The 15,774-nt window shown below is 28.9% G+C and overlaps 2 protein-coding genes across 2 annotated transcripts; one reads left to right on the plus strand and one right to left on the minus strand.

Moving 5' to 3' along the window:
* Nucleotides 1-7,405: 7,405 nt before the first annotated feature.
* Nucleotides 7,406-10,263, plus strand: LOC113859707 (indole-3-acetic acid-amido synthetase GH3.6-like). The gene is made up of 3 exons (XM_027492414.1): nt 7,406-7,764; nt 8,394-9,310; nt 9,680-10,263. Exons 1-3 carry the CDS (start codon nt 7,406-7,408, stop codon nt 10,261-10,263), a joined length of 1,860 nt encoding a protein of 619 aa, XP_027348215.1.
* A 3,174-nt stretch (nt 10,264-13,437) lies between these two features.
* On the minus strand, nt 13,438-15,625 carry LOC113860156 (putative F-box/FBD/LRR-repeat protein At4g03220). Its single transcript, XM_027492825.1, has 3 exons — nt 14,564-15,625; nt 13,827-14,000; nt 13,438-13,740 (listed from the first exon to the last, which is right to left on the minus strand). Exons 1-3 carry the CDS (start codon nt 15,623-15,625, stop codon nt 13,438-13,440), a joined length of 1,539 nt encoding a protein of 512 aa, XP_027348626.1.
* Nucleotides 15,626-15,774: the final 149 nt, after the last annotated feature.

Below are 15,774 nucleotides of genomic sequence, written 5' to 3' on the forward strand. Positions count from 1 at the left end.
TTATTCACTTTTAAAAGTTATTTCATAGGAAGAAGATTTTCAAAACCTTATAAACGTTGCACATCTTTGAAATTAGACACAACCAATTGAAGTAAATGGTCCTGATGCATTTTCCGTACATCATGCATGGAAAACATTGCAGCTGTGCAAATCATGTAATTATGCAGAGAATTGTGTCCCTGTAGCTGGCTGGCGCAAACTTTATCAACATCGAGTTCTGTGGGCCAAGTAAAAGATGCAGTTAAGTAAACAATAGAACATTCGTAATAATAGTTATCCTAGTATTAGATAATAAAAATTCTCCTACCCCAGATTAACAAAAATAAGAATTAAAAATTAAATGGTATATAAAAAGAGAGTCATGAATTTAAGTTGTTCAAACAAATAAGTTATTCAAATTTAAATCTCAATTTCTATTCTAATACTAAATTGGGTCTTTTTCTCACATAAAAATGAAAATAAAAATGGAGTTTTCTTATTCTCTGAATTATTGTATATGTTCTCAGCGTAGAGTTGAACGCTTGTACCCATCAGAAAATGGTTATGTTGATTGGTATTATCATTGGTTGTTATTTCATGGTAAGCAGATGCCATACTTCCACATTCAATCACTTAACCCATCTTCCTGTGATACCAAATTTTCAGCCAAACATACAAGATAAGGAAGAATAGTAATTAGATTAAGTACTGTTTAATTGTTACATCTTGGACGATCAATGAAACGGCCAGTTAAATTTATACTTAAACAACAGATGTTACCATTGTCTTCAAAATTGATTAGAAAATTACAAGAGCCAATTGTGGGTGCCAAGATTCTTTGCCATTAGTAAGCAGTTGATGTCACTGTCATTATGCACGCACAAAGCAAAAATCCAAGAAAGAAAGACCCCAGCTTAATAATTTTTGCCATCCTGCTGCCTAATTTTTTTATTTTTAAAAGTTTTCTTTTCAATTAATTTTCATCATACAAAATTGAAAGGCTGAATTTCTTGATTGCATTTACAAATTTTGCACTTGTGATCTTGTTCCATCCTTTGTGTTCAAACCCTTTAGTCTCACAATGATGTTGAGAAACCTTGAAATATTAAAAGCTCTTAAATTCAAGGTTCCGTGTTTGTAGGAGAAGAAACAAAGTAAGCGTGAGCAGTATTTGGAGCTAAAAGTTGAACTTGCAGATTGTAACGATAGATTTGCACAAATTTTCTTCGTGTACGGTTGATATCATTTAAATACTTAGCACGAAAGCCTTCTTATGCGTGTGGATGTCACTGTCATTAACAATCTCATTTCGCTGATAGTACATAACAGTGATTAAAACAATAAAATTGAGATATACAAATTGAGAATAATAGCAAATAAGGAGAACATGTTTTTAATATAATAAATATTTAAAATTTTAATTAAAAAATCGTTAGTTATTAATTATTTAATTGAATTATTAAAGTTGAAATTAAGAAGATGATGAAGTAAATGAAGAAGAGGATGTAGATCTGAATTGGAGATATATTCTTGGGATGAAAGTGGAATGGGTGATTCCGAATTCCTAACAGTTGCAATGTTTAGTACCTAAGCAAAGGACATAAAGGGAATTGAGTTGAGTGATGGAAAGTGGGGACACGTGTGGAGTTTGAAAGAGAGAAGCACGCGCGAAGGAGACAGCCAGGAATTGGGACCACACGGAGTCAACTCTTTCTCGTTTCAATGTTCCCCCTTTTCCGGCGGCTACTTCTACTTTCCCCGTTTCTTATTGCGTACCAATCACACAGTCACACATCACAACAACACTTTTCTTTTCTTTTTTCTTACAATTTTAGAAGCTCACTTCAAATTTGATCAAATTACTTTACCATCATATTCTGTAAAATTCAAATTTAAAGCTCTTTAATTTTGTGCTTTGTCAACCAATTTTAGATTAAAGTAAAACTGTTTTTTTTTACCTAATCTTCTCTCTTTTGAATCATAATGAACTATTAAGTTATTCTTTATTAATCTTTTTGTAAGTTGGGTGAAATATAAATTTCTTACCAAAAATATTTTAATTAAGGTTGATAGACTTACCCATTAATTATAATTCGAGTTTAGCTTTTTGTAGGGTTATACGATTCTATAAATTTAAAGGAATTAAATGCTATTTGGTAGTGTAAAAATATGAATCTTGCTAATATGATAGACAAAGTTTAAAGAAATAATAAATAATTTTTTATTTGAAAATTATGTTCAGAGTGCATTAAAATTCATAATAAGTTATATTGATTATATTTTTTAATAAAAATATTTTTTTATAGTGTTCTTTGAATATTTGTTTTCTTTTTTATGAAACACATTTTAGAAGTTTAGTCTTTTTATTAATATATTTTATAAATTTTATGAAATATTTATTATATTTTATATTTATTTAAATAATATTTTAGTCTTTAAAAATATCATGCCTTTTAATTTTATTTTTTTGTAAATATTTTCTTCATTTTTAATTTATATATTTAATAAGAAAACACATTATTTTAGTCATTCATTAAAGATTAAAATCAAAATTTTTTTATTTTTAGAGAGTAAAATCAATTAAAAATTTTATAAGATTTAAAATCAAAAGATATAATATTTTTAGAAATTAATTCAAGTTTTATTTATTTATTCTTAATAGAAGTGAAATTTTAAATTAAAATTAAGAAATGTAAAAGTTGACAATTGAATTAAGTTTAATAGTATTAAATAAAAATTTTATTATATTATAATATTTTTAAAAATTTATTTATTTTTAATTACTTTTACTAATCTGTGTAATTTAGTTAAAGATGCTTATAAAGAATGTTAGTAAGTATTTTTCAATTTTTTTATTTGTTCATCTTGTTTGAGAAATTGTTCAATTGAAAATAAACTTATGCCGGCAAGTTTAAGAAAATAATTATAGACAAATCTACGCCACGTTTACTATAGAAAAGAATAGTGTAGTATAATTTCCTTCCTAAGCTACAGTTTAATGAAACCATATGTATTATGAGATTCATCAATATTGCTGGAATAGCAAAGAATTTTATTTTTTAATAATGAATATTTCAAGTTCAATATCTTCTTAAAATTATATCGTAGCTTCATAAACTAACTTTATTTAAATATATTTTTTATCAATAAAATAATGCTGAAGCTGAATGTAACTTCCAAAATGAATTTAAAGTTGAAATAAGTTAAATAAAATACATCACATTTAAAAAATATTAAATTATCTGTAAATGAAGGTACTCAAATTCAAGAGTATTCAGCACGCCACTTATATATCATAATAAGTTCACTTGTAAATAGAAAAAAAAGTAAAGTTGAGTATAATTATTTTTAAAATATATTAAAACTCATAAAATATAATATATTGTTAAATAAATTTAAATATTAATTAAAATAATTAAGGAAACTGGAAATTTCCTGACTTATTGATATGGCGTGTTAAAATGAAGGAAATTTTAGTGGCCTTTCTGTGGATAATATGAAGCTGAAATCGGTATACATTTATAATTAAATAAAAAAATAAAAAATCTTACTCCAACATTTAAAACTTTAAAAACCATTATTGATCTTATCCCTTACTATTGAAAGACGTGCAAGTAATAAACAATCATACCTCTCCATAATATCATGCAAATACATTAAAGTTCGTATCTCAGATCCTGTCCTGTATCCATATTTATCCAACCTCAAAACTCCACATCATTTTGTTTTATTATAAAATTTCCGTACATATTAATAATTAATTTATAAATAGTTTAAAAAATTTAAAACTCATTTTACTTTAATCCTAGCTCTTCCTCTATATATATATTGTAAGTGTTTTCTAGCACAAGTTTAATTTCTTTATAATTAGAACTAACGCCAGTTTGTGCATATAATTATATTTAAATTTAAAAAGTTAACTAATTTTAAACATCCTAGGTAATAAGTAGACGTGTGGAGTACATAAAAATATATATAAAAAAAAATTGAACTTACTAAATAAGTGTATATATAAAAACCAAAAGCTAGGGATGGAGACAGTGAAGTAACCCATCACTGAGTGGGAGAGTGGGATGTGCATAATCATGATGGCTGCTCGAAGATAATTGAGCAACTAAAAATTCAACTTTGATTGTGGAGCCAGGTGCCAATTAAAGGCTTCATCTTCATCATATCGCAATGTTGATTGAAAAAGTAAATTACATTCATTTCATTCTGTGCATGCAGGTGTCGAATGAATTGGATTGTTAGGCAATTAGAGTGACTCATAAGTCTTTTAGGAAAAAGCAAACTCACTTTAGAAGCATGCCACCTCTCTGTTCTATTTCACCAATAAGTTTTTTCTACATATAGAAATATGCATCGCATTTGTCATTTTCTCTAAATATTTTGTAAAAGATAACACGTCTCCTATACTACACTATCATTCCAAACTCCCCGGAATAATTCAACTGATATATATCTCAAACGTTTCCAAATTACTTAATGATTTATCACTTTACATTAGAAACTATGTCGGCTCTTTAACATGAACTTGTTTTCACAGTGAGTGTAATGGTTCCCTCAATTCAATTCCTACCAGCAAAGTATAAATATGTAGAAAGCATATAAAAGAAGAATTTCTCTAATTAATTAATATTAGAAAGAAAGAAAAGTCAAAAATAAAGAGATTCACCCAAAATCTACCTACCCCTAAAACTCTTTGTCTACTACATGTATTATTATTAATTGTCTCTAAACTGCAAAGTAATCTGTGTTACATGTTTACTATGTCTAACCGCATTATTCTGCCCACTATCTTTCACCATAGCAGTGAGCAAATTATGATATCTTCACTTTTGATTTTATTTAAATTGTATATTAATTTTAACCTACTAAAAATTAATGTTGCTTTATGAGATTTTGAAACCCGAAAGAGAAAATTTAATTTACATGGATGTTAAGTAAATTTTATCCTCCCTCGTGTGTGATTACTATTATAACCTGAAGATGTATATCGATCAATATTTCGTAAGATAAATTGAGATAAATCTACTTATATTTTCTAATGTGCCAAAAGTTACTCTTCTATTTTTACACACAAAATAAAAAAGAAAGATAATTTTTAGTGTTTACATTTTTTCACAATTTTTAAAATTGCGTCTATTTTTCATTATTTTTAAATTAAAATATAATTAATTAATCGATTAAATTATAAAAATAAAATATCACATAAAAAATTGAAAATTAGTTATCTTCTAAGAACTTTGTTTTTTTCCCCCTTTTTTTTACGATAAAGCTAAGACAAGCTATTATTCTTTGCAAGAATTATGAGTGATAATGTATATTCATTAGTTTTCTAGCTTTTATGTTCTCTTTATGTTCTTGATTGTTATACATCATTTGCACTGAAATTTTTATTTTGAAAATTTACATGAAGAATTATCGAACTACTTGCAAAATTCAAAAAGCATCACAAAAATGTAAGTACCAAGGAATTTTCCCTTTTTATTGAAATAATTAAAATAAAAATAAAGTTCCCATATCTCAAGAAATAAGACGTCCATGTTATTACAAATTTCAGTAAAAATTGACGATTATTTATTTTACTTATAAATTTGTTATTCACGACTAGAACATAACATTACATATAATATTTATATAATTATATTTTATCGCTTAATTTTAATTTCTTGTATACACAAATTTTAAAAACTTATAAAAAAGAAATAAAAAAATTCCTCAAAAAATATTTTTCTATCACTTATATATTAACTAAAAAAAGTTAGAATTAGGAGTACATAAATCAACCACAGATGCCCCCGTTAAATTAGTCTATGAAATAAGATTATATTTTGTTGGTAAATTGATGTTTTTTCAAATGTAAAATTTATATATTTAATATTTTCTAAGATGAAGGCGGTGAAGTAGAAAGTTGTGCATGGCCGGTGAAGTAGAAAGTTGTGCATGGCCGTAGAAGTAGAATGAAGTTAGGGAAGTAGAATGAAGTTAGGGAAGTAGATGTCGTTTTGCAAACAAGCGGCGGAGTACATGCACGCGTGTATCCATTTCTGGAATTTGCATCTCTTGTTTTCCTCTTTTCTTCACTTTTTTCCCCCTCATTTTCCCCTTCACCCATTAACAGCACAAAAACATTTTTATTCAATGCAACTCAATAAAAAAAATCTATACAATTACAAGAGATATTTAAAAAGACCACATATAGAAAAAATTATCAAATGTAAAAATTAAAAATAATATTGTAAAATATGTTATACGAATATTATTTTTAAAATATAAGAAAATTTTCCTTTTCCTTGAAATAACCTTAATTTCTTTAACTTTGTAATAGCCATAATTCAAAACCTAGAGTTAGCTTTCCCCTTCCTACCTAATAAGAAAATTTAATCTTATACCTCAAATGTTAGGAATATAGTACCGTTGATGTGATGTATATGGAAGTGGAAAGATGGTTGATATTTTTTTTTATGAGAGATGAAAACAATTATGATAAATGATGTAAGATTAAAAATATAAAAGATAAAAATATTCCATAAAAAAATATGCTATATAGTCATGACATATATGAATAGAGATTTATTATGTCATTTTAACAAATATTTTATTCAATTAGATAAATTTTAATTTTAATTAAGAAAATAACGGTTGCTCTAATTTGTTGATATGAAAAATTTAACCCTACCCCTCGTACGAACCTTCTTGAATATGGCATTTTTAAGTTTACTGTTTCATCTTTTAATTTATTTTGATGGACTGTCATGCTTTGTTTGGAATGAAATAATTTAAGAAAACTGAGAAATTTTTTTTTTTTGTAGAAAGATATTTTTTATTTGTTTAAATATTATATATTTTTTAGCAAGAAGAAAAGAAAAATAAAAAAAAGATTATATTTATAATTATTTTTCCTTTGTTACCTGTAAAATGAACAGTATTAATGGATGATGAATGACTGAATTTTCTTTCCTTTTTTATTTTAATCTTTTAATATTGAATAATTTTTAAAATAATATAACATACTAAAAAAATAATTTAATAGAAAAATATACTTTGAAAATTTTATTAATTTTACCAAATTAATTTTTTATTACCTTAAAGTATTTTTGATATAATTTATTTATTATTTTACGTATCCAAATAAATAAAAAAAATACTTTTCCTTTTCTTTTTTATTGCTCTTCCAAACATACTCTCAACTCTCAACTCTCAACTCTCAAGTCACAAGTCACCACCTTCGCTTTCTCCCTATATATGTCCTTTCTATTGGATTTGCTTTCCAACCCACTACTCCTCCAAGTCCAAATTCCAAAGTCAGCTCTCCACTACAATATTCTTGCCTATTAATTCAATTTCAATTCCATTTCCAATTCCCATAAACAACATTACACACTTAGTTATCATTACACACTCATATATCTTATCTATAGCCATGCCTGAGGCTCCAAACCACTACCATCTATGCAGCAAGCCAAATGGACAGCTTGATGATGATGGTAGTAATACTAACGTCATCAAGGACAACAACACTAAAGCACTGAAATACATTGAGGACGTTACCAGCAACACTGATGAAATTCAAGAAAGGGTCCTTGCCGAGATCCTTTCTTCCAGTGCACACGTTGAGTACCTTCAACGTCATGGCTTAGATGGGCACACAGACAGAGACACGTTCAAGAAGATCATGCCTTTGGTGACCTACGAGGATTTAAAACCAGATATTGATCGCATAGCAAATGGTGATACCTCCCCAATTTTATGTTCCAAACCAATATCTGAGTTCCTCACTAGGTCAGTATCTAATTATATTATAAATAATTATTATATTTTTTATGTATATAGTTTTACCTCTATTTATTTACCACCTTTTTTCTTGTTATATCTCTTTCTTTCTTTTTTTCCCTCCACCTAAGTCACGTTCATTTACATTGAGTGTGAAAATATTACAAACTTTAATTTTCAACCTCAATTTCTTTCATCATCATCATCATACACTTGAAAATCATACACTCGACCTACATTTTGTAGTAACAAAAATATTTTTCATCCCAAGGAATGTATACAAACGGAAAGATAAATAAAGAAAAGTGTAAAGTAAATACAAAAATTGAGATATAAAAAAACTGCATGTGATAATAATGATGCGGTGTTAATGCAAGCAAGAACCATAATAATATTACATATTTTTAAACAAATTAATTATTTTACATTCATTTATATATTTTTTTAAAAAAAGCTAGAGTTAACGTTAGACAGTGAAAGAGCACAAGAGAGCATTTTTCTGTACGAATGTGAAAGAAACGTAAAAGAAAAAAGTAAAGTGAAAAAAGTTATGTTTGGAATATGCATGATATATTGTGAAATTAAGAGTAACCGATGTATGATAGATCACTGATGATATATTAATTTAATGTATATAGCTCTGGAACATCTGGTGGGGAGAGAAAATTGATGCCAACCATAGAAGATGAGCTAAAGAGGAGGTCATTACTTTATAGCCTCTTGATGCCAGTGATGGATCAATTTGTACCCAATTTGGACAAGGGCAAAGGCATGTACTTTTTGTTCATAAAATCAGAAGCCAAGACCCCAGGGGGACTCCTAGCTCGTCCAGTTTTAACAAGCTACTACAAAAGTTCACACTTCAAGAATCGCACACATGGTCATGATCCTTACACAAACTACACTAGCCCCATTGAGACCATTCTCTGCTTAGATTCTTATCAAAGCATGTATTCTCAGTTGCTTTGTGGCCTTTATCAAAACCACCAAGTTCTTCGTGTTGGTGCTGTTTTTGCTTCCGGTTTCATCCGTGCCATCAAGTTCCTCGAAAAGCATTGGCTTTGTTTGTGTAATGACATTAGAAATGGGAACATAAACCCTGAAATCACTGACTCATCCGTGAGAGATGCCATCATGGAAATACTCAAGCCAAATCCAAAGCTTGCGGATTTCATAGAAGCTGAATGCAAGAAGGGTTCTTGGAAGGGGATTATTACTAGGTTATGGCCCAACACTAAGTATGTTGATGTTATTGTCACTGGAACTATGTCTCAGTATATTCCAACATTGGATTACTATAGCAATGGTCTCCCTCTTGTGTGTACCATGTATGCTTCCTCTGAGTGTTATTTTGGCCTCAACTTAAACCCTTTATGTGAACCAAGTGAGGTGTCTTACACCCTCATTCCCACCATGGCCTACTTTGAGTTCTTGCCCCTTAATGAGATAAATGGACACACCAATTCAGTTTCTCACTCAGAGCAAGAACATTTGGTTGATCTCGTAGATGTAGAGTTGGGTCAGGAATATGAGCTTGTGGTCACCACTTATGCAGGTAAAGTTCCAATTCTGTTTAATTTCAGAAAAGACTATTATTGTTTTTAGAAAAATGCTGATTGGCATGAAAACGAAATCAGTTTTATGTCAGACACACGAAAGTCAAGTTTTTCTTTTCTAAAATAACTTTATTATTCCTCTCCACTAATGTACTGATCACTTTCAGGATAGTGATAGATTTAAGAATCATTAACTTCAAAGACAAAGCATTTTTACTAAATAACATTGCTATTTTTTTAAATTAATGGCCTAATTTGCTTAAACTTTTAGATAAGTATTGAAAAACTAGTCCAAAATGTAAATTTTATTTGATTTCATTATTAACTTCTAATAGTTAACTATTCTACCGTGCATGATCCAAACACAGGCCTTTATAGGTACCGGGTTGGTGATATACTCCGTGTAGCAGGATTCAAGAATAAGGCTCCTCAATTTAACTTTATATGCCGCAAGAATGTGATTTTGAGCATTGATTCTGACAAGACAGATGAAGTTGAGCTACAAAATGCTGTGAAGAATGGAGCTAACCATCTAGCACAATTTGGAGCATCCCTCACAGAATACACAAGCTGTGTCAACACATCCACTATCCCAGGCCACTACGTATTGTACTGGGAGATTAGCATGATTGATAATGGCCAAACCCTAATTCCTGCTTCAGTCTTTGAAGAGTGTTGTTTTGTGGTTGAAGGGTCTCTCAATAGCGTGTATCGCCAAGGTAGGGTATCAGAGTCCATTGGACCATTGGAAATCAAGATAGTTGAGAATGGAACATTTGACAAGCTTATGGATTTCGCTCTTAGCCAGGGTGCTTCCATAAATCAGTATAAAACACCTCGTTGCGTGAAATATTTTCCCATTGTTGATCTTCTTAATTCCAAGACAGTTTCCAATTACTTCAGTCCAAAATGTCCAAAGTGGGTTCCTGCTCATAAGAAGTGGTACCCTTGATTTAAAATAATAATACTAGTAGTCAACCACTAGTATAGTTTGAGAGGAATTAGCTTTAACTGTGATTTATTAGATTAACTCGTATAGGAAAGCCATCAAGATCCATTGTAATCTTTGAAGCTTTTATTTATCCAATCTAGTGTGAGATCTTTTATATAAGGAGTCTTAATAAGCTACTTTGCAATTAATTACTTGTGGACAAAATATCTGCCTAGTAATCAAGCTTTAGAAGAATCATCATTATGTAGTATCTTATAATATATTGCATGGGGGAATAGCAAGTCACTTTGAATCACCTCAATTCAGTAACAAAATGATGAGGTGCAATTTGGAAAATTGAATTATAAATTAAAAGGCTTAAGCAGAATTCTAGTTGAAATGTCACAGTTCCCAATGTCGGGGGGGGGACTTTACTCGACGTTGATGGGCCATAGTAAATATGCAGATGAGTAATGAAAGACTACAATTTGGGTTTGCCAAGTAGGCTCAGTTCTTTTCTTTTCTTTTTCTTTTCCGCAACTTTTTCCCCTCACCATTCTCCCAATATAAGGCACAATACATGTACCAAATCAAAATTCTATGCGTCTCGATCTTAAACACTAATTTTGTGAAAGGAACTTATCATTATCTTAATATACATTTTTTTAAAACAGACTCAGAATTTTTATCTATCCACGTCCTTATTACAACCGAGTCAGGGTTTGTAAGTTAGTGAGAGATGTTATTATTATTATTATTATTATTATTATTATTCACGTTAGAGAGTGAGAAAAACAAGCTTTGATTATTATGTTCATCATAAATGATCATAATTAAAACATATAAATTAATGCATTTTTTATGTTATTTTTCAAATGCTATAATTATGAAAAATCATACATTATCATATGATCTTGATTAATATTTTTTATTTATATAAATTTTTTTTCGCTAGATAGATACATACATTATTATTATTTTTTAAATATTAACCTCAGCCCAACCTAAGTTTAACTATCTAACATACTAAGCATTTATTTTAAAACATTTATTTATTTATTTATAATTTTAATGCAAAAAAGTGAAGTTAAAAAAAAACTTAATTTCGCTAGATATCTTAATTATTGAATAATTTAAAATTAATTTATTTAACTTAAAAAAAAAAAAAAACAAGTCTTTTAGTCAACTGTTGCACGCTTAGTGCCTGGAACGTATTATCAATTTATCACACTCTGATGGCAAAGTTCAGTGCATATAAATGATGATTGGGTTGGCACCTAATTTTGTCCTGCTTATGTTTGCCAGCTATGTTCTTTTGCTCTGATGCCAGCTCTCTCTCTCTCTCTCTCTCTCTCTCTCTCTATATATATATATATATATATATATATATATATATATATATAGACTTGTTGAAGTGGTATATATGTTCTATTTTTTTAATTAGTGGCTTAAATTTAAATTGAATTTATTATAACATTTTTTTTTCTTGAAGTACTAATTTATCATAATGCGAATATTATCGATTTAAATACATCTCCTATAAAATATACTTACACTTAATCTAAACTAAAAAATAAAAAAATTAAGTGTATTGTATATATAATTAATATTAAGGGTTTGAATATTAAAATAATCATTTAAAAAATATTCAATTGATATCCCTATCTTAAGGGATTACTATCTCAATTATGGGATATTCAGTCAAAAGCTAATTAAAATTATCAAAATATTATAACTATTAATTTTCTGACTCATTATTTATTGGGAATACCGTATCATAAAAATAAATTACAAATAATTAATACATTTTGCAAAGTAAATCATCAAATGTAACAAATTAATTCCTTAGAAGTATATAATACATAGAAAAATAAGCATTCAAAAATAAAGGGGTTATTAATATTGCTAACAAATTAAGTATTTTTTTTTAATCTTGGTAAAAGAGTGACCAAATATAATTGTTAACCTAAATATATTTTTATTAAAACTTTGTTTCTTATGTATGTTACAGGGTTATCTCAAAAAATTTAAAAAACAATTGTGAGGATTTTAGCAAACGATAAATACAAAAATAAATTACGAACGCTGCATGTGTTGTAATGTATAAGACGATAAATTTACCGTACTAGTGTAATTTCAAAGCAATTTTATAAGATTGGTATAACTTTTGATTATTTTTTTTTATAAAAATAAGACAAATTGTATGTCTTATATATGACTATTTGTTTTAATTAAAAGGTGAAAGAAGTATATTTTGCACTTGCCATTTTAATGAATCCTGTAATGTGAAAGATCCTGTTGCTACAGTCCTCTTAATTATAATTCAGGAAGGATGATCAGAATAAGTATAAGAAAAATACATATGAGTTTGCTCAAAGTATTAGAAAGTGCTGATAGTTTTATATATATATATATATATATATATATATATATTATAAAGTAAAATGATTAAAATTTTATTTTTTTAAAAATGTCCTCATTAACATTTAGTTTTAATATTTTTAAAAATAAAATAATTGAAAATCAAATAAAATAATTGGATAGATGAGTTACAAATAAGTTATTTATTGTGTAAAATATTTTATATGTGGGATAACATGTAAAACGTCCATTAGAAATAAAAGTGTCATTTTTTAATTTATTTATATTATTATATTAATGATTAAACAAACATTTTTATTTTAAATAATACCAAAAATATTTAAAAATATTATATTGAATAGTTTGACAAAGAAATCTAATTTGCAAATTAAAATTGTTAAATAGAAAGGTATATTACAAAATTAGGTAACAATGTTAAGTTTTCACTGGAGTCGTGTTCTTGCTGGTTGAATTCTCTTTTCTTTGACTGTTGTTGTGTTTGTACATACACATATAGCTATTATGTGAGGTGTAATCAACTAGAGATGTGGGAGATGAGAGAAAAAACAGGAAAAAAAGGGGTAAAAGATTGTGATAAAATAGGGATGTAAAAAATTTATGATTAAGAAAAATTTATACTAAAGTAAGTTTGCGTTTGTTTTTGGTGATGAAAATAGTTAATGCCATTAAATTTCTATCGATGTATTAAATAAAAAAAATAACAGCTTTATCCATAAATATAAGATTCTATTATTGGAAAAGTAAAGTTTTTCCTTCTATCTTTTGGTCAATAAAAGTAAAGTTTTTCTGAGAACATATATGCTGTTGACAAGCCTATTGAAATGCCACTTTTGCATTAGAAGAAGCCCAAGAAAATCCCATCATTTGCGACCTTATTTTTTGTCGCCTTAGGGTATCTCTTGCATTGCAATGTCCAGCATATAATATCATTTCTTCTAAGGCCTTCCCATACTTGAGGAGAAACTTTGCTAGTGCAACTTCATTTTCATAATCAAGAAACCCATGAATTTTCACCACTTTCAAGTGTTGTAGAAAAGATTCCAGAGTTCGACTCTGAGATTCCCAATACAGCTCTCCCTCGGTGATAGTCATGTCCCATAAGTCCCTATTCCATTCCTAAAGTGGATGAAGAGGGAAATCAGAAAGTGTGTTTTGGTGAGCATGCTTAAAATAATAGTAAATAAAATCATTTTATAGCTTACTTTTCTTTCAATCCTAAATTCGTTAAGGATCTTGAGAATCAGACTGTTGAGAGTGGGGGAGTTCTTGAATAGGCATGCCAATCCCGGAACATTACTTTTGTTGAATCCAGTATGCAGCTCTAATGATTTAAGATTATAGAATGGCTGAAAAAGGAGGTGATTATTTGATAGAATCTGCAGCCAAAGGAGGGGAGGAAGGTTATAAATCTATTTTAATTTCACATTGAAAAGGCAAAATATAAAAGAGATTGAAGAAATTATTAATTATTAGCATACATCTCCTGGTTGCGTAACGTCTTCTAAGAATCTATCGTTAAAATAACATTACTCAAACTTTTTTGTTCAGTAACTGCGAAGTAAAATGTTGATATCCTTTAATAAATTAATTAGAATAATTTTACTTATTCTAAAAATATTTTTACACACTGAATAAAAAAATTTAGATGCCTTGATATTTTTAAATGTTACTTTCTACAACTCTTAAGATTAAATACTTTTCCCCCCATATTAGAGCAGCATATACACATGCATTTATAGACTAAGAGCGCCAATTATAATATTAGCCTATTGGAAGAGTTACAATAAGACAGGTTCACAATTATTCCTACCTAATTAATGGCAATAAATTGATCATTACTCTATAAATTTGTTTCTGAACAAGACAGTAGAATATTGAGAAGTTTCATATGTGATTGACAACCATTTCAATGCATTCTTAAAGAGAACATGAACTTTACCTCAATAGTTTGCCTTTCAAGAGTCAAGGAACGAACATGAGACAATCCAGACAAAAAATTAGTGGCACTTTGAAGCTTACCCGTATTTCTATCTCTATCCAGTATAAAGAAACCAACGGAGACCTCATGCAAGAAATTTGAATGCTCAAAAACAGTCTTGTCAGTGACGGCATTATGTTGCCAAAACAAATGTTGAAGCTTGGGTGCATTGATTCTTACCCAACTCTTGTCACTATAGGCATCAAAACACTTTACTAATCTCATTCTTTCAAGTTTAACACATGAGATATCCAAAACTTCTAACTGATAACATTTTTCTAAGCTCAAATCTTCAAGAGCTCGACATCCAACATGAAGATATTTCAACCCATAGCACATATCAAGGTGCAAAATTCTCAAAAGAGGAAAGGATGATTCAGAGAACAAATCAGGGAGAGAAGGTTGTTTGGTCAAAATGACTAGGGAAAGAGACAATGTTTGTAAAGATTGGAACCCACTTCTCATAACTGAAGATGGAGGCAAACGAAAACCTGATTTCAATTTCAAAACCCTTAAAGATTCACTTCCAATAACACATCTGGGAAAGTTGAAATAATCATCCGTGAACACGTCTTCTGTGGCCACTTCAATATCAAGTTCTCTAACATTATGCCTAATGGCACTACGCATCAAACTATTTAACCGTGAAAAACTCAAACGTGCACGAAAACAAAGAACCCTAATGTCTGATTGCTTTTCGCGGATAGAGAGAACTTGGGTAATGAAATCCATTCGTGTAGAATCCAAAGGGTGTCTTGGTTTTTCAAAGTTGGAAAATTTAACATTTTTGGAAGAAGTTTCAAATGGGTTAAGAGTTGTGAAGTCAAGGTCAGGAAAAGTGGTCCACAGAAATTTCCATCTCTTAGAAAGAATGCTCATTCGTGCAACACATTTTATGGGAAGTAAGAAAAGGATATGATGAAGAATATCATCAGGGAGATCACTGATCCGATCCGTGGCTGCTTTAGCTTCATTCTCTACTATTTGGGCAATCTTCTTGCGTTTTGCAGATCTTGTTTCCATTGCACAATCTCTCCCTTTGGTTGCTTCTTCATCAGTTATGTGACGATATCAGTGATTTTTCTGGGGTATGTTTCCAACTCTGTTGTTGATTAATTAGATTTTGAACTTTTCAAAGGTAAACACATCTAAATAGGAGAGTTTGTTTTGGA

Source organism: Abrus precatorius, unplaced genomic scaffold (genome assembly GCF_003935025.1).
Source record: "Abrus precatorius isolate BTA unplaced genomic scaffold, Abrus_2018 Scaffold2, whole genome shotgun sequence".
NCBI lineage: Eukaryota > Viridiplantae > Streptophyta > Magnoliopsida > Fabales > Fabaceae > Abrus > Abrus precatorius.